The sequence below is a fragment of the Condylostylus longicornis genome, unplaced genomic scaffold (genome assembly GCF_029603195.1).
Source record: "Condylostylus longicornis isolate FDR11 unplaced genomic scaffold, ASM2960319v2 ptg000009l, whole genome shotgun sequence".
NCBI lineage: Eukaryota > Metazoa > Arthropoda > Insecta > Diptera > Dolichopodidae > Condylostylus > Condylostylus longicornis.
The window spans coordinates 1,797,724-1,821,361 of record NW_026577978.1 but is presented as its reverse complement, the minus strand read 5'-3'; the positions used below and the strand labels follow the sequence as shown (position 1 = coordinate 1,821,361).

Here is a 23,638-nt window from a genome sequence, read left to right as displayed (position 1 = left end):
GAGGTAGTCGATACCGTTAGCCTTTAACGTTTATAAAAAAAAGATGATAATATCTGCATGCATTATGTTTGTTTTAAAATTTAATACAAGATTATGAAAATCAAAAACTTTGAAAATTGTTTGAACTAAAATACCGTACCTATATAAGAAGTTAATTTTATGACACAAGTTCTTTTTTATATAAAGCATTGAAACCTAAAAGTTGATTTTTTAAAATGAGTAATGTTAATTCCAAAATACATAATACATATTATGATAAAAATAAAGAAAATCTTTATGGTTCAATTAATAAACTTCACAAAGCTTTAAAAAATGAAAAAATATCTCAGAAAAAAATTCAAGCTTGGTTAAGAAGTCAGCCAGCATATACCTTGCATTATCCAGTAAAAACAAAGTTTCCTAGAAATCATTACCTAGTGCAAAAAATTGATCAGTTGTGGGAAATAGATTTATGTGATTTAAAAATGTTTAAAAAGTATAATGATGGTTACACGTTTTTGTTAACAGTAATTGATGTGTTTTCCAAGTTTGCTTGGGTAGTGCCTTTAAAACGGAAAACAGGAACTGAAGTTACAAAAGCTTTTAGTAAAATTATATCAGGAAGTCAAAGAAAACCAGAAACGGTTCAATCAGATGAGGGTAGAGAATTTAAAAATATAAACTTTAAAAGTTTTTTAAAACATAATAATATTAATCAAAGATTTCCAACAATTGCATCAACAAATAAAGCTGCAGTAATTGAAAGATTCAATCGAACGCTAAAAGAAAAGATGTTCAAGTTCTTCACGGAAAGTTCAAGTAAAAGATACATTGATATTTTACCACAACTTGTTAAAAGTTACAATGTTTCTGTACACAGTACTACAAAATTTCGTCCTGCAGAAGTTCAACCAAAACACACTACAGAAATTTATAACAATTTTAAAAAACGTTTTAAAAAAGACCCTAAACTATTCGTTGATATTTTCGTTGGAGATTTGGTGCGCGTACGTAGAAAAAAAGCAACTTTTGAGCACGGATATACAGAAAAATGGACAAAGGAAATTTTTATAGTAGATAAAGTTATAAATAGAGAGCCTTATCCATTATTTGTATTGCACGATTTGAAGGGTAAAGAAATAAACGGAAGATTTTATTATCAAGAGTTGCAAAAAGTTTATGTTTAAATGATGATTCAGTTCCATCATCCGTTTACAATGATAATTGCTGGGCCATCTGGCTCAGGAAAAACAACATTTATTTGCAATTTAATCAATCAAATGAAGAGTTTAATTCAGCCTGAAATAGAACATATTATGTGGTGTAATCCAGAAAATAACGCATTGCCAAAAAACTTAAATTTCACGCAAATTGAGTATTTTAATGAAATTCCTGAAAATTTAAATAACGATAACAATATCCCAACATTACTTATTTTGGATGATTTAATGATTGATGCCTACACTATGAAAGTTTGTGAACTTTTTACTAAAGGATCTCATCATCGCAACTTATCAATTATGCTGGTATCGCAAAATGTTTTTCATCAGGGAAAATTCTGTAGAGATATATCGTTAAATGCAAAATACTTGGTGTTATTTAAAAATCCACGAGATAAATCGCAAATTTTACCTTTGGCACGGCAAATAGTACCAGAAAACATCAAAGAATTCCAAAGAGTATATAATGAGACAACATCAGAGCCACATAGCTATATTATCTTAGACCTGACGCAAGGTATAAACGATTTATTTCGATTCAGAACTGATATTTTTGATAATAAAACAAAAAGTTGTGTGTGTTTTTGCACACTAGATCAGTTAAAAAATAAAACGTTATGTGAGAAATATGAAACGTTTGATAGCAAACCAGCATATACTGCATACACTAAAAAAGTCTAAAACAAAACTTCGAAATATTTTAATAAGAAATTGTGACTCTGAGGTGATTAAAACTTTGTGTGAAATTTCATTGAACATTCTTAATGGAAATACTAAACTTTCCAAAAATAAATTATCACGAATAAGAAAATATAAAAATCAACTTCGATATTTAGCTTGCCCAAAAAAATCTATAAACGCTAAGCGTAAACTTATCATACAAAAAGGGGGTTTCTTACCAATGTTAATCGGTACAGTTTTGTCAGGCTTACTGGGAAAACTTGTTTCGAAATATACAAAATGAACAACACATTACAACGCATGATTGTTATTCAACCAGACTTATACAATAAGCTAAAAGAAAATATCATAAACGATAATGAGCTCTCGGATATTGATAGAAATACAAAAGCAATTTTATTTAACAAAAAATTAAATGATAATCAAAAATGGTATTTATATCGTCAAAACTTGATGAAATTTAGTATGAAAAAACGAAAAGGTATGCAAAGAAAACCTGCTGAATCGATTAACAAGCAATATAGCATGCTAGAATCTAAAAGTACACAAACACGTCCGAAGCCCGAGCGAAAAAGCACAAGTGTTCAAACAGATCTAGTTGAAAAGAAAAATGTTGATGTACAGGCTAATTTATCTCCTCAAGAGGAATTTTTCGAATATGATCCTATTGAATATTGGAGTATAGTACCTTCAGATGAGGAAAAAGATGATGTTTTTGACGATGATATAAAAGACGAATCGCTATTACGAGACAGAGCACTATCAGTAGCTTCAGAGGGAGCACGACTAAAACCAAGGAAATCTATAAATGTAGCAAACGTGCGAATGTTTGAAACAGATTCAGGCGACATTATAAGTGTTCCTATTGATAGTCCAAAAAAACCTTTAAAACGAGTACTTCGATCATCCACAAGAGAAGGTGATAAACAATTACAACTAAATTTTCCTGTTCGAAAAAGAACAAAAGCAAAGTCTGCCTCTAGTGTATCTACGCAACAATGGACACGCTTCAAATAGAACCTAATGGGGAAGATTTTTATATAACGTTGTTGAGTGACGCATCAATTAAATATTATCCCGAAAATACTTTATCAAAATTTACAAATAAATTACCAAAACATTTGAACTTAGAGAAAAATAAGTGGAAAGTAGGAATTTGTGAACTTTTTATGAACAATTTTATTCCAAACATATTTGGAGAAGTTTACGCAAAGGCTGCTGTGATATTTATTGGAACAACGGAAAAAAACTCCATCGGTATTGGAAAAACCTATATTCCTTATAATGAAAACGAATTGCGATGCGATTGGAAAACGCTTTTATTACCCACACTGTTTCAAAATATTTCTCCAAATCCGGGATACACAAGAAAAGAAGTGGAACAACAATTAATATGGGAAATCTATAATTTCATTTCAAATGATGCTAATTATGTTTTGGATAACAAATTTAAGATAGATACTACACATACAGAATACATAAAATTATGCATTGAAAGGCCTTCGGCTGAAATACGAATACTTGTTGGCACTGGGTATACAGTAAAATTTTTATTGAAAACATGTCTTCAACAAGTACTTGCTGTACAAAAAGAACTTAAAAAATATAAATCAAAATTTATTGAAGCATATCAAAATATAACAAATATGTTAGTAACCTCTCCAGAAACTAAAACTGATATGGTGTTTGTTTATACGGATATAATAGAACCGCAATATATTGGTGATACAATGGCAAGATGTATGAGAACTATTAATACAACAAATCCATTTACAGATTTCGTAACACAATTTGACCAAGTTCAGTATTGTAATATTGAAAAAGACAGTTTTGAAAGCATTTCAATTTTGCTATGTGACAAATACGGATATAATTTAAATTTTTCTAGAAGCAACATGCCCACCAAAATTGTATTACACTTCAAAAGATATAAATAAGTCAACAAGCTCATGTTATTTATTCTTATATGATGAACCGTTCATATTACAAGTATTATTTAGTACAAAGTGGTAGGGGTACTGACGACATTGGACCTTTAGTTCACTCAAGTGTGCAATATCAAAGAGGACGAGGACTTGGAAGTTTCTTTGGAGGATTGTTTAAATATTTAAAACCAGTTATATCATCCGGTTTGAATTTAGTGAAAAAAGAATCTTTAGACACCGGCATTAATGCATTATCTGATATTATTTCCGGAGCAAATCCAAAAGAAGTATTGCAAGATAGAGGGAAAGAAGCATTAAAAAATATAAGACGTCGAGCTGTAAACAAACTAAATGAAATGTATGGCAGCGGTATAAGAAGAAGAAGAGCTATAAAAAGAACTCACTCAACTACATTAACTCATTCAAATCAAAAGAAACGCAAAGCTAAGAGTAAACAAAGGAAAAAAATTCAAAAACGAGAAAAACGAGATATATTTAATTAAAATATAAAATGAACGAATGTATGAAATCAGAACTAGATTTATTTACAAGTCCACCAATACAAGCAAGCATTCTAAAATCTGAAGAGGTTTCATACAATCCTATTGCTTCTCTGGATAGTCCCTCAACAATAGAATTCGTTTCATTAGGTCATGGTGACACATACAGGGATTTGTCTTCAACATATCTAAAACTGAAAGTTCAAATTTTAAAAAAAGATGGAACACCGTGGCATGATGATAAGGGTGCAGATGGAAAAATCCTTCAACAACCCAGTGTAGTGAATAATCTATTACATTCTATAATTAAGCAGTGCAATGTACAACTCAATGGTAAAAATATCACTCCGTCAGATGGAAATTACCATTATAGAGCTTATATTGAATCATTGTTAAATTATGGAACTGATGCTGCAACAACTCATTTGGAATGCGCTGGATGGATTTTAGATAAACCGAATATAGCTAGATCTGACAATAATGGTTCAAAGGAACGTCAAAAACTATATCATAACAGTAATATTGTTGAACTCATGGGAAAACTCCATGTCGATATGTTTAATCAACCTACGCTTCTAATAAACAATGTTGATATTCGAATTCTATTCACATTAGAAAAACCAGATTTTTTCTTATTTGCGGACGACTCGGATGAATCGCAACTAAAAATTGTAGAAGCCAATTTATTTATGAGACATGTAACTATAAATCCTAGCGTATTACTAGCCCATAATGCAGTTTTGGAAAAAGCAAATGCTAAATATCATTATAAAAGAGTAGAAGTCAAAAATTTCACAATTCCAAGCAACAGCTCATCGATTTCACTAGACAATGTTTTCATTGGTCAATTACCAAACACAATTATCTTTTGCATGACCGAAAATTCGGGGTATTCCGGGAAACGATCAAAAAATCCCTACAATTTTAAGCATTTTGATATTTCACAATTCATGCTTTATGTTAATGGTGTTCAAGTACCAAATGCAGCAATAGAAACAAGTTTTTCTGACGATAATAACTGCAGCACAAGAGCTTACCATACATTATTCTCTGGAACAGGAATTTATCATAACGACAGAGGTCATCAAATAACGAAATCTATGTTTACAAATGGTTTCTTTTTATTGGCTTTTGATTTAACCCCAGATGCATCAGGTAATGAAGTATGTCAAGGTTTACTTAATCAAGGAACTGTACGAATTGAGGCAAGATTATCGAAACCAACTTCATCAACACTTACAGCTCTAGTTTATGGGGAATTTGATGCGAACGTACAAATAGATAAAAATCGGAACGTGTATGCAAATCTATAAAAAGCTCAACATTTACTTATTATGAAACAATCAAGTATTATACTCTCCATAGCAAACATGTCTAAACAAGCTTATGCACTCATTGATTTAACATTTTGTTCCGATGATAAAGATTTTGTCTTTGTTAAAAATGTTACGCTAGTAGGAATAAAAGAAAATTGTAAAGTATTCGCTAAAGAAATACAATACAAATTTCCCACAAAAGCCCTTAAACCAAGTGCTACTGAAGGCTATAAATTTGGAAACATATATAATAACCAAGCAGATAAGGAACTTGTCGCATTAATGGAAAAATTTGATATTATTTTAACGAATGGCCGTATTAACAAGGATTTTCTAAAACACTATTTAAAAGGAAACACAAAAATTTATGATTTTACTTCTTTTGGAGAAGACAACTAAATAACTCTTATGGATTCTCTTCAAATTAAAAATGTATTGTCATGCAATCAGCAAACAAAAAAGTTTTTTAAAGGAGTTTTTCCTCTTGATAAGCTTCCTAAACATGTTCAAAAACCCGCAATTATAGTAGTAAATACAGATGTTCATACTAAGCCAGGTAAACATTGGGTATGTATCTTTATACCCACAAATGGTTTTGTCGAGTATTTTGATTCGTATGGTCAAGCACCTTCCTATAAAGAACTACAACATTTTCTAAGAAGAATTTCAAAGAATTCATATACTGTCTGGAATTACAAAAGATTACAAGGCGACTTTTCAGAAGTTTGTGGACAATATTGCTGCGTATATTTGTGGTACAGATGTAAAGGTCATAGCATGTCAACGTTTTTAGATATATTCAATAGCAACAATCTCAACTTTAATGACAAAACGGTTGTGAAATTGTTTTCAAAAATTTTCGGACGTCAAAGGCAAACAAAGAACTATTTACAAATATGCCAGAAACCGATTTCACAACAGCACTAAAGTTTTACGTCAAGAGTATAAATACAAAGCTCTGTGCTTGGAAATAATTATTCAGTTTTAGCGCTTCTGATTCTACAATGCCGTTAAAAAGAAAAACATCTCCATCAAAAATGTCAAGAAAAAAAGAAAAGAAAATATTACCGGAAAAAGAAAATTTGTTACTTTCTTACATATATTTTCTAAACACGAAACAAACATGTAAGATAGTTATTGGATTCGACTGCGACACTTTCCAGTCAAAAATAATATTTCATCGAAATGGCAAAAGATCTGTCCATGTCCTCTATGATGATTGGCACTCATTTTACAAAAAAGCCAAAATGTTGGAATCTGCTCGGATCACTAACGAAAATCAGCAACAAAGTGAACCTTTTTGCAACATTTTGGAATTCAATCAACAAGATAAAATTACTTTTGATATTCGACAAGAAGAGTATTGGAAATTGAACGAAATGTTGGATTTCATACAAGCTGTAATGTCATACAATAACAATGCTAGTGATACTATTGCAGAATACATTCATAAATACTTTACAAAATGTAAAGAAAAAGGAGTTATTAAACTATCACAGGAAGATTTTTACATACCAATGCAGTTTTCATCTTATCAATGTAATTATAGCAGACTATTCTATGAGGTGCCAATCTTTATGGCAGAACAAATATTTTGTTACTTATATAATTTGGATTTATGTAATGATTCCATAACATGTAATATTAATATAATACCAAAATAAAAAAACATTTTTTTAAATCAAATTACATTTGTTTTTATTAAATACATTAAGATATTTACGCAATTTTTTACAGCACAACGTTTTTTATGAGTGTCAGATTTCAAATGAATTACACAGAATGATTCATAATTTTTTAATTTATCTAAAGGTGGTATTTCATCATCCAAATTAATAACCTGGGGTAGCAAATATTTTTCCAAAAACGTTTTCTTTTGAACTCCTTTTACATAAACTTTATCGTAAGACGAAAAACTTCCCATGATTGTAGAAATTTCACTGTAATTAATATTACCGTCAATCCAATTCAAACCGTTGACATGTCTTAGGTTGTATGCGTTTTGCCCCCTTGCTGCTGAATCTAGTTTTTCCTGACGATACGGAGGTTTAAAGTGGTATAATTTTGAGATAATTGAGTTGGTATCAATCGTTGCCATTTCTTTTAGGTAAAGTTCATTATTACTTCCGACTATAAATTGTAGATCTGCTATTAATACATTTTGTGCCATGTTTCTTCGGTACATGTAAAAATAAAAATGAAGTTTTATTATTTTAAACTCACGAATTTATATACAAAATTTTTATGTGTACCTACCTTTTTTTAACTGTTTAAGAAACCATAAGGAATTGTTTCAAAATTATCACGGCAAGCACGTTTCGTAAATGTAAAGCCAAATTTTTTCTTTTCATCTTCTGAAGTAACGTGAAAATGTTTCTTACGCTTAATTTTGTTTGGTGTTACGAAATACAAATTATTGCTTCCAAAAGGATCGGTAACTATTTGTTTCATGTGCTCAAAATTTAGTGATGTTCCATTTTTATTACTTGTTATTCCTTTACATTTAACAACTTCTCCGTATTTGTCAGTATCCGGGTTATAATAACGATATGAATAACTTTTGGGTCCTGTTGATACAAATTCTGTGCCGTAAACATTCTTTCCGTATGATGTAAATTCGTTAGTTAAATCTCCAATTAAAGTACCTGTAACAATTAAAAAATTGTTAGTAATCGCGCAAAAATGTATTTTTAGACATTTGACAACCTGTCTTTAAGTCATACTCATTATCAGTATGCTGAACAAAAATCATAGAATCCGTATCGCAATACAAAAGATTTTTTCCAATTTTGGTTATTTCATTATACAATAAGCATCGAGCATGCGCTGTCGTAAAAGCTCCAACTATTAAACATTGATTTTTGAGAACGGGATTCAATTCAGGATAATTGTATTTCCAGTTGATCCACACCTGGTGCTCGCTGGCAGTAAATATGTCCGATACTGATATACCGCTTGAATGTATTAAATTATGAAATTGTGTGATGGTTTGTACAACAGTTGTTGAATGACGGTCATTTCGTTGTATTAGTTTTCCCCAAAATGAATTTAATTTTAGTTTCGCCAGATTTCGCAGTGAAGGATTGAGAGCAATTTTTGATTTATCTAACATCACACCTTCATTTTCAAAAAAATCCTTTATGTATGCGTCTTGTTCAGATTTAGTTTGTATACCAGTTGGATAACCAGCACCCTCAGTCTTGTATTTTATAAAAAAATTCATGTAGTCAGTAAAAAGTCCACCTGTTTTAGATATTGAATCATAAGTTTCGCAATCATAATGCCAAATTTCATGTATTTCTATTATTGTGTACCCGTATTTCACACTTAATTTTAATTCCATATCCGTCCATGTGCCAAAAAGCATTCTTTCTTTATCGTTGTGAGTACATTTATACAACACATTTTCCATTTCCGCGCATGAGCGACATAAAACCATCAACATTTTGTTGTTAGCGCGGATTGGTAAGATTGGCAGCCATAAGTTTTGCGGTGGTAGAACCGCACATTTAATTAAACCGTCTATTTTACTGATATCATTTTCAAATTGTAAACATTCTTGAGAATTATAAATTTTAGGATGTCCTATTGGATATTTACAATTTTTGTTTACATATGGGTAGAGGGAGGTGAAGTCATAGTAGCAAATTTTTTCATTTGCTTGGATTTTATAGTATAATTTAAATACTTCGGTGCGACCTCCAAAAATAGCACCTCGAGCATCAATTGAGTTAAGTAAAATCAAAGAAGTATTTTTTAAATCAATTTTTATTTTTGGATTGATTTCTAAAAATTGTTTAAATTTACATTCCCATTCACAGCACACATTATATCCACTTTGTTTTAAAACTGCTATTTTGCACATAGCATTTTCAAACCTAGCCTGCATTTTATACCCATGGACAACTAAATTTCTATCGAAGAAACAGTCTTCGCATCCATGGTAAAAGCATCCTAAAAATTCATAAACCGTATTTGTGTTTGGATTAAAGCCGTCTACTGTAAAGTTGCAATCTGGTAAATCATATTCATATTTAATTTTACCACAGCTAGCTTGATTTTTGAATTCAAGCCACATTAGGCCAATTAAAGATTGATTTTTTTTTTTACTATAATTGTTAATGGGAGTTACACCTAAGGTGTTTTCTTTTAGAAAATGTTTTTGGTATGCAGTCAAACAAGCTTGTGCTAAAGTAAAGGTTTCAAAGAAAGGGTTAATATTCAATAATTGAAGGTAATCATTCATAAATTTTAAGCATCCCTGACGTAATACATTTACATCTTGGATGCAATATTTTATTAACTCTTCTCTGTTATTGTAAACATAATTTGATTTCTTCAAGTTGTTGTACCATAAATAAAATTTTTCTAGCTCATGTGAGTTAAAATTATTCAAAGCAAACATTTCAGTGCTTGGAATTTCTCCAACATAATTATAGTTTGCTTTCGTGTTAAATAAATAAGGATAATAACCTTTAACCTCATTTTTATCAAGACCAAAAGCTGAAGTAAATTTGGACAAAGGTATTGGTAAGAAATTAAGGGAATCTATAAAAATAATATTGTGATTAAAAGTTACTTTCAAAATTTTATTTCCTCCCATAATCGGTACCACTGGCTTATTTCTTTGTAAAAGTTCACTTACAATAAATTGCCCATCATAACTTTTGAAATTATGTGCTATACAACAAATTTTTCTTGATTGATCTGTAGTAATTTTTAAGAGAAAATTTACAAATTTTGTTATGCATGTTTCTTTAGCACAATTTTCAAAAATGTATGTCCGTTTTTTACATTTCATACATTCAAAATTACTTTCATTTTCCTTCCAACATAAATTGCAAACTAAGTGTGCAGCACATAAATTAGGTTCATGTAAAAATGCGGTTTTTTTTTTTGTTTCTTGTGTACATTCTAAATCGAAAAAAACTATAAAGAAATGTTTAGGAGGATTTTTTTTATATTTTTGTATGTAACACAAGTGATCTTTTTCAACAAATTTTCCACATGTTGAACAATATTTTTCATCGCAGATATGTTTTCGTTTTTGCAAATCAAAATATTTAAAACATTTCTGACAAATTTGTATTTGCGAACATACAGAAAAGTTTTTATAGGAATTTAATTTTTTGTGGTTTGCAAAACATATTTGACCTCTAAAACGACGGTTGCAATCCATACACTTTATAAAATTGTCATTTACAAAATCGCAAGGAGGATTTCTTAAGCAATATTTACATTCTAGTGGACAAATGTGGCTGTTGTCATACAATGTGAAACAAAATTTACATTCGTATTGTTTGCTAAAAAATTTACAAACATTTTTTATAGTTATAAAATGCTTCATATTTTCTAAATAAAACAAATTTATTCTTTTAAGGTTAGTATTGCGAAAAATAATTTTTTCGTTGAAATCTTTTTTATTTTTGTATAAAAATATATTATAATTTTTTAAATATTTCTGAAATTTAAAAATATCCCCAATGTCGCACTCATTTTTTTCATTAATATCTACTTTGGCTTTATTACATAACATTTTTACTTTACAGTTTAGTATTTTCGAATTTTTTCTTAAATATTTTTTTTTGATTGTATCACTAACTTGATCAGCTAGAATCTTACCAACCCATATAGATCGCGGTAAACATGTATTATCATTAGTTTTCCCTTTATCAACAATACTTCTTCCTTTTTTTTCTAAAATTTCAGTATCTGATAAAAATGATATTTTAACACGCCCCTTTCCTGATGGTACTTGCACAATTGTAGCGGATATTTCTAATAAATCGGTAACCATGTAATTGGTATTTGATTGGGAAACCGATGAAAACAAATCTAAAATGGAATTGGAATCTAAAGTTTCAATTTTTCTAAAACTCAAACCGATGGGTTTTGTATTTTCCATGCTTGGAATAGCTATTTTGAGTCCAATTAAATCCTGTTTGTCACGACCTTGTGTTACAATCATAATTATTTTTTTGAAACACTTATTCAAGTGGTCAAACAAAGATTCCTTTTCATCGTCAAAGTCCTTAAATTTAAAAGTTATTTCCTTAGTTATTACACCAAACTTTTTATTGAACTTTTCTATTTGGTGTATAACGTTTACCAAATTTGAACCTTCTCCTTTTTGTATAATTTCGTTTTCCAAATTATTTTGAGGAATGTTTTCCGCTTCAGAAATTGAATCAATGTTTTCCCCGACCTCTTCTTCCAAATGGTTGGACGCAGGCTGCTCAGCATTTCTGTTCCTTAGAATAAAATTGTTTGTGAAATCGGTCACAAACTCGGAAAATTTAATAAAAAATGTTTCTATTAAATTTATCTAAAATAAAAAAATATAATTAATACAGAAAATGTAAGTTTTTTAAAATTAATTTATTTACCGGATCCATTTTTTTTAATTTGTCTGTTTTGTAATTTATTTTTTTCTAAAAAAAAAGCAAAATTTTAAACTAAGATATTTCAAAATTTGGCTTTTACTATTATATTTAAGAATTTGGTAATTGCAGGGAAAAGTGGAAAAAAAAATTTCACATCAATCTTATGTGCACTAAACATTATTTTATTTTTTGAAGTACTAGGTATATTATAACAAAATACTATTATACTTTATTTTTAATAAAGATTTTTAATATTAATAAACAATTCAATATATTTTTACAAAAATCACCTTTTGTGTACTGGAAATCCTTTTTTTCTGCGTGAAAATTAAATATAAATTTTTATTTTTATTTTCTTTTTTTAACTTTATTTTTTTATTTCTTTATTTTTTTTATTTTTCTTATTTTTTTCTGTTTTTGTACTTTTTTTATATTTTGTTTTCTTTTTTACTTCGGTTTATTCATTTTTATCACTTATTTTTAGTTCGGAAAAAGCTTTCCATTCTTCTTTCGTAAAATCTTTAAAGTAATTTTTTCTTTCCTCATCCGTGTGAGGAAGCTGTTTTATATCATGATTGTTTCTTTTAAAACATTCATCTAACTCTTTCCAGGCTTGCAAAAGTATTTTTTTTTGCTCTGGAGTTAGTTCATCAAACATTTTTAAAAAAAAAAAAACCACAAATAATTTGTTTCACAAATTTTATTTCTTTAAAAATTACTGAACACTTTTTTAACAAGACCGTTCAAGCAACTTTTTTAATACGAAAAAGTAACGTTTAATCAACTTTTTTAATTAGAATACCGTTCAGCCAGACTCAGCTGAACTTTAAACTTAGGTTGTCTTTTGTAGTATTCTACCAAGCAACTTTTATACGAAAAAGTAACGTTTAATCAACTTTTTTAATTAGAATACCGTTCAATTTTTTTTTGCTCTGGAGTTAGTTCATCAAACATTTTTTTAAAAAAAAACCACAAATAATTTGTTTCACAAATTTTATTTCTTTAAAACTTTTATTTCTTTAAAAATTACTGAACACTTTTTTAACAAGACCGTTCAAGCAACTTTTAATACGAAAAAGTAACGTTTAATCAACTTTTTTAATTAGAATACCGTTCAGCCAGACTCAGCTGAACTTTAAACTTAGGTTGTCTTTTGTAGTATTCTACCAAAATTAGTTGACTTCGTAAAATCAAAATAATACTGATATTTAAAAGACAAAAATCCTACTGCTTTTATACCAAACATTTTTCTTAATTTAATTGGGGTATATTAATTCCATTTAAGAAAAAATTATTTTTTTAAGGAGGGAAATCACAAATGTAAATTAAACAAATCGTATTACAAAAAAACACACCATAAATTTTAATGTTGCATAAAATAATTAACCATTTCCAGTTTTTTTTTTTGCATCTTGAAGCACCTTTGCAGTATAAAAAGACATCTGTTCTAAGGAATAAGCATAAAACACTTTTAACACTTAAGAGCGTTCGATAAAAAAAAAATTAATTCCTATTTTTCTGAAATGGTAAGTTATTCTAATCCAAAAAATTTTATATCTATTTTTAATACATTATAGAAAAATCTAACTTTTATTTTCTTTTCAAAACTAGAATTTCAACGAATTGTTAAAAGAAGCGTCAAATGTGTCATCATACAAGCCTTTGATGAAAAGCGAGGACTTGGAACTTCACAAGGTTTACAGTATAACAAAAGCCGTTGTTATTAAAACTAAATATGGGAAGAAAGTTCTACTCGAAACAGACACCCACCAATATTTTTTACCGAGCAGATACTCTGCATTTATTACTGTCAAGAAAATAACGGATTACACCATATCTCCTAAGTTAAAAATGGTCATGACGGGGCGAGACGATACGGAATTTCAAACACCAATTTTGAAATTCTTTGAAGAGGAATAGAAAGCTGATTTTAATTTTGTAATATTTTAAAGTAAAATCTAAAAAAGAATAAAATACATTTTTTTTAACCTCAAAATTAAATAATAATCACTGATTCATATTTTAATGCAATAAAAAACTTAAAAAATGAAAAATTTGTCTTTTTCTTATAAAATTTACAGCAATATTTTCAGGTTCATTATTTTTGTATTAAAAAACAAACATAATGCATGCAGATATTATCATCTTTTTTTTATAAACGTTAAAGGCTAACGGTATCGACTACCTCTTACCGCCTGCAAAATAAAAAAAAATATCTCTTATATCTTAATGCAAGAATTACATTGAAAAGAAGTTTTTGCTTTAAATATTTTTATAATTTACGTTTTCTTAATATAGGTACACTTTCAGTTTAATTTTAAAAAATCATAACTAATCTAACTTACTTTTAAATACTACATTTTTTATTCAGGTTTTTTTCTGTTCATTTTGTGATTCTTTTTTTACTATTTGATTTTTGTTACAAAAGCTTTCTTGTTTCAGCTTGTTCATCAACAACAACGTGGTTTTGTGCATATTACATTGCGATGCATATTTTTGTTTTTTTAAAAATTATACATTATCAGCATCGAAACTTTGCTGACATTCCATTGCTATTCATATTGCTATTTTATTTGAATTTGTATTGATGTTTTTATTTTCACGATATCTCTCTTATTATGCTTTCTGATCGACATTTCAATGCATGCAAACTTGCATTGTAATTTATTTTGTTGTTTTTTTCGCAGTTTCTCTCTTTTTTTTAATTCTCACTAAATGCATTGCTGATAATTTTTATTTTTTATTTTATTGTTTTTGTTTTTAATAGCTCGAGCTTTTTTTTTTGTATATTGGATTGTTCGTAGAAGTGCTACCGGGAAAATAGCCTTTCATTCACTCACGTTATTTTTATATATGAAATCAATAGGAGAAGTACTATTATACTACTTCTATGTTTTCTGTTTTATAAGCCCATTTGTTACGAGAACATTTATTGAGAAAACTGTTTGTTTTTGATTTCGTATTTTGATAACCTATATTGCATCGAACAATTATACGATCAGCATCATTTTGACAATCAACAGATTTGAGAACATGTCCACTTCCACCCAATAAACCACCGCCTACAGCTGCCACTGTATATAAATGCTCATATATGAAATTATAACATAATATTTCAACTTTATGAGCATTCTGTATGTCAAATTCTGGAGGATAACATTTAGATTTATACTCTGGTCGTATTCTAAGAAAAATATATAATAAACAATATTATGAGCACAATTAAAACACCATTTACCTATTATTTAAAATCGGATTATTTGATTGAATTTTAGATGCTAAACAATTTGGCTTTGTATATCTGTCGAATCTAATGAAATTCATATTATTTAAAACTAAAACGCACCATTCTTCATTTTGAAATTTGACTCTTGGAATTTCATAAAGACAATTATGTACATATTCTTCCACTTGCTTAAATTGTTTGCGTATTTTGAAATATGAACCAGTTTTACCTTCGATGTGTTCACATTTGATTAAAATGTCTCTTTCATTCATAACAAGACCGGAAAATGTATTTGCTTCATTTGTTTTTTCGACAACATCGACATACGATGACGGAAGCTGTGATCCATTATCATTAACACATTTTCTTCGACATTCCATTGGTTGGTCAGACCATTGTCCATTTTTCTTGCAATAAATTGTTTGTGATGAAATATTTTTATCATTATAATAGTCACGTTCGCATTGAATATGTGCTCTTTTGGGATTATTTAAACAAGACGTTGAGAATCCATCATTTGACTCACAAACTAATTTGTTTCCAAATTTATATAAAGCCTCACTACTACAGTATTTAGTATTTAAACATGGCAATCGACTAATGAAAAGTAATAACATAAGAATGATATAAAAATCTTTTCCTAAATTTTCATTTCTAATTTGGTAAAAGTCTTTGTTATCATTCATTTCTGTTTTTTTTTGTTACGTTTTCCAATTTTTTTTAATATTTGCTATATAATATTATTTCAAACGGTTTAAATGTTGAAAAACCAATTTATTAACTCCACATACTTTTACGTACTAATGAAATTTTCTAGTTTTTTAAATTAAACTTTCTTGATAAGTACAGTTGTTATTTTATAAAAAAATATTAACATTGACTAAGCAAGATGTAATCAGTTTAGGAAAATATTATCAGCCACAAGACCGTTGATAATAACAACTACACGTTGTTAGTGTTTCCTTAATGTATTAGGCGTTCCTGTAGATGTAGGTATAGATATGGTCTCATAGCTATTTCTTTTAATATTAATCGAAAAGAGTGGAATGCAACGGAGAGAACAAATCGACGAGAGTTTCTTAATACTTTTGCAGCTCAATTGATAGAGCGTTCAACTAGATTACTTACTGATTCGAGTTCTATTCGGAAATTTTTTCTTCCTTGACTTATTTCATCTATCATCCATCTGTTATGTTATTCGTCTGTTGTGCAGAACTGTATGTAGTCGTAGTTTAATATTTACATGAAATTATATTTGAAAAATAAATGATAACGATTTACTTAACAATTACAATGTGAAATATTTAAAAACTCAACCTACATATATATTTATATTATAGCAGTTTTAATTGAGCTTTTAAAACAACTATATACATAAATTCATTTTTCCTCATATTTGTTAATGGTGTGGGAAAAAGCTCTTAAAAAATTATTTATAAATATTTCAGATTTTCAATTAAACTTTTCTATTGTGCTGTGAAAATTGTCACACATTTAAGGGCACAATAAGTGACAATTTTTCTTCAGCTCCTCATTAATTCATTCAAATCGTTAAATTTTATTTCTATAAATAAAAGTACCTTGCCCAGAGTAAATCTGTTTTTTAAACTTACAGTTTTCGAATAGAAACTCATTCGAATGAAGGTATTATATATAGGCAAAATTAGGCCTTCCTAAATTCTCACTAGTCATAATAGGGGTTTTGACATATTTTACCTTGCATTTTCCAAAAAAACAAGTTCTGTTGTACCCATTGTATTGATGAAAAATATCATTGAGCTCATACAAGTCATTACAGGGAAAAAAATATTTTCAAAACTTTAAAGTTATAATTTTCTCATAACTTTAAAACTTGTAGATGACACTGTTCATTTACTCGTGTCGTCATTTCTGAAATCATATTGTACAATAACAATAATTTATAGATTTAAAAATTTTCCACAATTATTTTTTTTGTATGCAAAGTATTTTTTATGGAAAATTAAATAGCCATAGTTCCAATTGAGAAAAATATTAATAATATTAATATTGTAAATCGAATTTAGATAAATTTTTAGAGTTTCTCAATGGAAAACTGAAAATTTTTTCAAGTTAAAATTTTAAATAGCTAGATAATTTCAATTTCTAAAAAAAATTAATTTAATATTTTGTTATATTTTTTGATCTCTAGTGTTTATTCACATTTCGTAATTGGCAACAATTTCCAATGTAACCATTCGATCGTTAGTTCCATTGGTAAACGTTTTTATTTTTAATATTACCATTATTATAATGGTTGTACAGGTGATAATAAAATAATAAGATGGGAAATTTATATAAAATGAAAGAGGAAAAAATATGAAGCTTTAACAGAGCTATAAAGAGAAAATTTTCAATAAAGGAAATTATTTTAGAGTAATGGATGGAGTACGATAATGTCAAATGAAACAAGGTCCGAAATTTTTAAATTTATTTTTCAAAATTTAATTAAAGAATTCAAAATGGGACTACAGTTTTTGCGTTTTATATCGTGATTAACACTTAATTTGTACTTCATTTTATAATAGAGAATAAAATTTTATAATCTTGGAATTATTAGGAATTCATTTTACAATTTGGCAACATCTAATTGTACTCCATTACAATTGGGTGTTTATTAATAGAAATAAATGCCCGATAATTAGATTATTTAGGTAAAGAGAGATTATGGAATTTTAATCATGATGTATTTTCCTATATTAAAGACGAGGCAGTTTTCTATTAACCTCAATTATTTTTAATATTAATTGGATATGGAAACATATTTTTTTTAGTTAAAATTCAAAAAAACCATGAATATTTTTCCTCTGCCTTCAGTAAACAAAATTAAAATTGTACTCAGTGCTTTAAATTAAAATTTACTTTTAAAAGTGTCGTGAGATAAAATGACCAAAGACAAGCCTTTGTAATTCTTTTCTCGTTCTGAAGTGATTTAATAATGCCAGATTCATATATAGCTACACCTTATTAAATAGTTACACTGTTTTGAAATCATTTGGCCGATATTTCTTTGGTTCATTTTTAATATAATAAATTTTAAGATCTTATTGAATATTTTCTTCAGTACTTGAATTATTCGTCACTTAGTGGAAAAAATATTTTTTTTTTCTTTTATTTTAATAAAAAAAAAATTTTATGTCACTTCCTATCAATACTTTCTTTCAAAGAACACAAAATTGAGAAAAATTTATGCGGTTAATGTTGAATCCTTCTTTGTTACATAGTTTTTATTTTATTTTTTTTACATTTTATAAACTTTTCCGTTCAAAAACACAGAATATCTACGTACAACTCTGAGATATTTTCGCAAATCTTATATACGCTATTTTAATGGAATCGTAAAAGGTATGTGCACGTATTTTTATGGTATGTACCATAAATATACTGAATATTATGTTTTATAACATTTTTTTTTACACAATCTCATTGCCCTTTAAATATTGCAGAATTCATTTTTATCGAAATTCATAATACTGTCCTTATAATATAATTGAATTAGCTATAGATTTTATTTATTTACAGTAGATATAGTGCCAATAATCTATAGTGATTTACCGTAGATAATTACACAGTAAGACAAGGAACTAATTTAAAATTTTTTGGCTTATGTTTTGAAATTAAATTGTATAACACTATTAATAGGATTACAGCATAGATCTACCGATTTTAATCCCATTATTCTAATATATCATAATTAGTTAAGAAAATATTAAAATTTCCCTAAAATTTTTATAATATTATAAACTATATGATAAATTTTGCATCCGCCTCAATTATTTTCATAGTTTCAATAAGAAACATACCTCACTTGCCATTCTACAAATATTATATAGTATAAATAAAAAATATATTATAAAAATATCGTTTATAAGAGACCGTACAGTTCTAGTAGAGTCTCAAATGCGAAATAAAACAGCGACAAAAAAAAAATAGAAAAAAAAAACTTCTTATATCCTTTACTATATACTAAGTGGTGATTATGTTCCAGGACGTGTTTATGCATATTTTATATATATAATATATAAAATCGAAAAAGAAGAAAATATTTAGTGTAACTATTTAAAAGATGAGTACATAAGGATTTGTTAAAGATATTAAATTGTATATATATATAATATACACTTAAGTTGAATGTCAGTAATATAGGGGGGGAAAAGGAATACGGTATGATGTGAGATCAATTTTTATTATACCATTTAAATATTATATATAGAATTTATAATGTACGTAAGTATATTACGTATTTTTAGAAATACATATATATATGTATGTACATACACAAGTAGAATATGAACAATTAAATTTTGTTTTTTTTTTAAAATGTCTCCTTGTTTTAGGATATTGAAAGAAGATTTAAAAGTGGATAAGTGGACTGAGTTGAAATTAAAAGCGACCCTCGCACATACAATATTTTTGCTGCAAAAATAAATGCTTCTTAAGTTTCTTAATATTTTTAAAATCTCAAAAAATTGCTTAAAAATTTTTTATCTCTTCTACTTTAGTCAGAAAACGCTTTTAGAATTTTCCAAATTTTCGGATGAATTTTGGTCTTTTATACTAATATTACGGCGGTTATTTATTTAATATTCTTATTTAAAAATATTTTTAATGGAATATTGCAAATTCGGAGGCAAAATGTAATCACCAAATGGATTTTAAAAATTTATAGACTAAATTATACGTTTTTCACAACTGTCTACTACTGATTAGTCTTCTATAATTAAAATATAGATTAAATTTTAATCTGTTGGTTTAACAATAAAATCTGTTGATTCAAAAACAAAAACACTTGTTATGTCACTGTTAATAACTAAATGATTTTCCAATTAAAGGATTACAAATTTAATAAAATTTTTCAATTAAAATTTTTTTTTTTTCCGTGAATTTTCAATTTAATTCTTAAAATAGCTTAAAATTTTCATATTAAATGCATTCTTAGTTTGTATTGTTAGTACTTAGTTTGTATTGTTAGTAGTTAGTAATTTATATAAAATGAAAATACACTGTAATCTTATTAATACAAAAAACGTAAGGAGTCTAAAAGTTTTGAAAAACATGATTGAGTGGTGATAGTATTTTGTCCTTTAAATGTTGAAAATTTTACTCTCTAATTTAATGTTAAATTTTAATAATTATTTAAAGTTAAATTAAAGAACTGCTCAACTCAATTTTTAATGAAAATTAAGAATTACTAAGAAACTGAGTGTGATTGGAAGTTCAATTTGAATTATATATTCTGCACCTATAGAATATTTCTATAATTATTGGTAAAAATTTGTAATAAAATAATTATTAGAGAAATTAAGTTACACCAAAATCAAGTATTTTTGGCGACGATTTTATTTATTAGAGCCTCTTGAAGGGTTAAAAAACTAAACCTTGTTTAATCATTACTTGCTCAACAATATTGCTGTTCTCTTATTACATTGATTTCATCAAGTTATATTTTAAACTAATCGCTCAAAAATTTCCTAAAAAGTTGATCTTTTTAACAAACTATAGAATGTTGAATAGTTCAATTTAATATTCAAATACTTATTTTGCATATGAAAAATAGCTAAAAATATTCTCACTTAACAAAATTTTTGAGGCACAAATTATAACTCAAAATATGTCGGTATACATAAATGTCATTAAAAATGTTTTTAAATATTTTCAATAAAATTATATCATTAGGTTTGACGGCACAATTACAATGAAAATGTTATAAAACAAAATATAATTTTGATAGCAAGTCATTCTTACTATAGGATATTCATATACAGAGAGATTATAGGATAGTTCATAAGAGCTCATAAGTGTTTATAATTTTAGTGTGAAAAAGTTTCACGCATATTTTGTGCAGTCTTCATTATTGTAATGCAAATATATTTGAAAATCACACATTTTGTGTCGTTCCATATGAATTGACTCTGCTTACGATTAAGAATTTGATATTAAGAGTTTATCATTCACTTAATTATATAACACTACTTTAGGTTTAGCTTAGGCTGACGCGGCCATCCAAGAATACACTTACCGTCAACTAGGCTTGTTATGATAATAAATCAACCCGAGTCCTTTATTAAAATGGTTAAGATCCCTAGCATTTACATTCACTATGTCCGTTATGTAATGCTAAATTTTTTCGGAAATTTCTTTCCTGTCAAATTTTTTTTTTCTAATTTTGAATCAAAATATCAAATTGCTGCTCTATTTTGTATGCATTACAAATGCAAATGATCAATTATAACACCCTATTATAGTTACACATTCATTATTATTTAAATATGTGCAAATATACATCAACGTACCCGATTTATCAATATTCTTTATGTTTATATAACTCAAATTATATTCGTAATCATCGTAATATAGGATCATCTAAAAAAAATTTTTATATATTATAGCATTAATGGTGGATTTCAAAAAATAATTTAAGCTGACAATAAATTTAATGGTCCTTTACCACACAATCACATAGAAACAAAAATATAAAAATGAAAATGAAGTTAAAACATGGAAAACTAACACTTAATTTTAATTTTTGCAGTCATCATTAAAGGACACCAAAAATGAAGAGGACTTATTTTGTCAGTTTATTTATTTAATATTATATGTGTAGAATATACAGGGTATGTTATTTATTTAAGTGTTATAAGTAATAGAAAATATTTTTGGTTTTTTTGATTTTAAATCTAAAATTGTGAGTATATTGCATCAAGATTATGATTTTGCTTTGTAAGATTTAATCTACAGTATAAGTACAGTAATATTTGACAAAATGTACTTATTTATTCTAATTAAAGTAATAAGTTAAATTATAAACAAATAACTTAGATTTAGGAGTTTGTCAATATTTTCGAATCATTAGACAATTTTATCTTACACTTATTTTGCTCATTTTTACCGACTGCATTGCACACAATAAAGCAATTTATGTATGATGGCACCAAATTTCACATACCGAGTTTCACCAGAATTGTGTTTTCCCAAGCTAGGGAAGCGTAATTAAACTATATTTAGAGAGATGTCAGTTGTTTTGTCTGTCTGTTGATCTGCCTGATAGTTTCTTTGCGCAGATCAGTATCTCAAGTTTGGCTGTTCTGAGTCTAAAATTTATCTGAGTTTTTATCGAGCATGAGACGGTTTGATCAAGTTTTTCAATTTGCCAGCTCTCTGCAACTGGATTTTTATTACGGGCCGATTTTACGTTTTTATATTAACTAAAAGCTTACTAGGGTGTTTAAAATTTGGAAGAAGTATTTAGAGGAGACTCTCATAATCTTATGAAATAATTTTGCTAAACTAGATAATACACCTTGGGGTCGGTTATGTGCTGACTAAATCAGATTTTTGTAAAATTGGAAAATCTGCTCAATTCTTTGTAAAAAATTGGCCATACACATTTTTTGAATTTTAATTAATAGTCTGAATATTGCATAAAAACAGGCACTATCGTGTTTCGATTAGTTTTTGATTGTTCACTCTAATATTATAAAATAGAACACTGTTATTAGAACTGAAGTATCCTGTATAATCTTTCTGTTATACTATTATGTGTATACTATATGTGTAGAAAATTTCAACACTTTATTCAATTAAAAAGGATATTCTGTCAAAATGTTTTAAAAAAGAATGTCGTGTTTTTTTTCTTAATTTTTCTATAATTTTTAAAAAGTTTCAATGGACAATTTCAACAGATTCTATTTTCATCAAATTTATGCATTTATACATTATGTATATACACACATACATAGTATATACACCGCGTTAATTTTATTATATGATAAAATTTGATGTGTGGTGTGGATACGCTATAAATTTACCATTCTATTCTATTCTAATAATAAATTTAATCTGAAAAAAGGAGAAAAATCCTTTCACTCTTTTTTAACATCTGTCTATACATGAAGTGTACATGATTCTATGTATTATTTATGAATAGCACTTTTGAGATCCCTATATATATATGCAGACAAATTTAAATTATAATATATTTCATATTGTTATATTCATGCAAAACCAAAAAAGAGAAAAAAAAACCAAAGCTATAAGATTTAGAGTGCATTAAATCTAAATTCAATTTAATTATAGTATGAAAATTGTATTAGAAATATATATACATTTATACAAATATCACATTTTTGGTCATAGAAAGAATTTGGTGCTATTATTAGCTTTTTAGCACTTTTCCAAAAAATTTTTTGAAAAAAGTGCTTATTAGTTTCACTCTGTCCGTCCGTCCGTCCGTCCGTCCGTCCGTCCGTCCGTCCGTCCGTCCGTCCGTCCGTCCGTCCGTCCGTGGACACATTTTTTGTTTACAAAACTTCTACACCCTTGAAGATAGAAAGCTGAAATTTTGTGTGTAGATAGATCTTTACTAGAAACTTATTTCCGTAGAACAAAAT

The 23,638-nt window shown here is 27.6% G+C and overlaps 2 protein-coding genes across 3 annotated transcripts; both read right to left on the bottom strand.

Annotated features, from left to right (window-relative positions):
* Nucleotides 1–7,883: 7,883 nt before the first annotated feature.
* On the bottom strand, nt 7,884–12,958 carry LOC129618545 (uncharacterized). Its single transcript, XM_055533351.1, has 6 exons — nt 12,918–12,958; nt 11,358–11,866; nt 11,244–11,309; nt 9,429–10,169; nt 8,328–9,335; nt 7,884–8,266 (listed from the first exon to the last, which is right to left on the bottom strand). The coding sequence occupies exons 1-6, from the start codon at nt 12,956–12,958 to the stop codon at nt 7,884–7,886; spliced, it is 2,748 nt and encodes a 915-aa protein (XP_055389326.1).
* Nucleotides 12,959–14,100: 1,142 nt separating this feature from the next.
* LOC129618622 (uncharacterized) lies at nt 14,101–15,988 on the bottom strand. Of its 2 annotated transcripts, XR_008697814.1 has the most exons (3): nt 15,243–15,988; nt 14,350–15,188; nt 14,138–14,199 (listed from the first exon to the last, which is right to left on the bottom strand). XR_008697814.1 is itself a non-coding variant. In XM_055533471.1 (2 exons), the coding sequence occupies exons 1-2, from the start codon at nt 15,914–15,916 to the stop codon at nt 14,882–14,884; spliced, it is 981 nt and encodes a 326-aa protein (XP_055389446.1). In that variant the 5' UTR covers nt 15,917–15,988; the 3' UTR covers nt 14,101–14,881. The 2 variants fall into 2 exon arrangements, 1 of the variants encoding a protein (XP_055389446.1); XM_055533471.1 differs by having other exon boundaries at nt 14,101–15,188.
* Nucleotides 15,989–23,638: the final 7,650 nt, after the last annotated feature.

What these genes read in the sequence shown, in the direction of transcription:
- LOC129618545 (XM_055533351.1), bottom strand. Translation starts at nt 12,958, where the DNA reads ATGTTTGATGAACTAACTCCAGAGCAAAAAAAAATTGAACG. An exon ending in GAGCAAAAAAAAATTGAACG is followed by an intron (nt 11,867 to 12,917) that starts GTATTCTAATTA and finishes TCTAAGGAACAG; the next exon opens with AAATGCTGAGCAGCCTGCGT. An exon ending in ACCGCGATCTATATGGGTTG is followed by an intron (nt 10,170 to 11,243) that starts GTAAGATTCTAG and finishes TTATTTTTATAG; the next exon opens with ATTCCCTTAATTTCTTACCA.
- LOC129618622 (XM_055533471.1), bottom strand. Translation starts at nt 15,916, where the DNA reads ATGAATGATAACAAAGACTTTTACCAAATTAGAAATGAAAATTTAGGA. An exon ending in AATCCGATTTTAAATAATAG is followed by an intron (nt 15,189 to 15,242) that starts GTAAATGGTGTT and finishes TATTTTTCTTAG; the next exon opens with AATACGACCAGAGTATAAAT.